Here is a 736-nt window from a genome sequence, read left to right on the forward strand (position 1 = left end):
AGCGGCTGACTTTCTTTTGTTCTATTTCTTACTTTATAAAGAGGTTTCTGGGTCATGATTCTGGAGGTTCAGAAGTGTACGGCGGCTGACTTTGTTTTGTTCTATTTACTTTATAAAGAGGTTTCTGGGTCATGATTCTGGAGGTTCAGAAGTGTACAGCTGGCACCCACATGGCTGTAGTGAGCGGGTGCAGACGAGCTCTCATGGCAATACAGGAAGCAAGAGGTGGAGAAGGGGCCGGGCTCAGTCCCAGAAGGTCAATTAATTCATTCCTATGGGTGGCACCTCAGTGACCCACTTACCTGCACCACAGTCTACCTCGTTAATTTATTTATTTTGGTGTGTGTGTGTGTGTGTGTGTGTGTGTGTGTGTGTAGGTATGTGCGAAAGCGAACGAGGACAATGCCATGATGGCTCAATCTGGTGTTTGGTGTCTTTTTAAGATTAATTTATTTATTTTGGTGTGTGTGTGTGTGTGTGTGTGTGTGTGTAGGTATGTGCGAAAGTGAACGAGGACAATGCCATGATGGCTCAATCTGGTGTTTGGTGTCTTTTTAAGATCAAGGCAACAGACAGTGGGCAGCCAGCACTCTCCACCAGCGTCCGGCTACACATTGAATGGATCCCTCGGCCTCAGCCATCCTCCATCCCACTGTCCTTCGATGAGCCCCATTACAGCTTTACCATCATGGAGACGGATCCCGTGAACCACATGGTGGGAGTCATCAGTGTAGAG

At 47.6% G+C, this 736-nt stretch overlaps 1 protein-coding gene across 1 annotated transcript in view; it reads left to right on the forward strand.

The window, feature by feature from the left end:
- Fat2 (FAT atypical cadherin 2) overlaps nucleotides 1-736 on the forward strand; it is a 91084-nt gene that overhangs the window by 39129 nt on the left and 51219 nt on the right. Inside the window, exon 5 of the mRNA XM_008851882.1 lies at nucleotides 560-728. Coding sequence (XP_008850104.1) covers nucleotides 560-728 — 169 coding nt within the window. The remainder of the gene's footprint in view (nucleotides 1-559; nucleotides 729-736) is intronic.

This window comes from Nannospalax galili, unplaced genomic scaffold (genome assembly GCF_000622305.1).
Source record: "Nannospalax galili isolate Female #2095 unplaced genomic scaffold, S.galili_v1.0 scaffold706, whole genome shotgun sequence".
NCBI classification, from domain to species: domain Eukaryota; kingdom Metazoa; phylum Chordata; class Mammalia; order Rodentia; family Spalacidae; genus Nannospalax; species Nannospalax galili.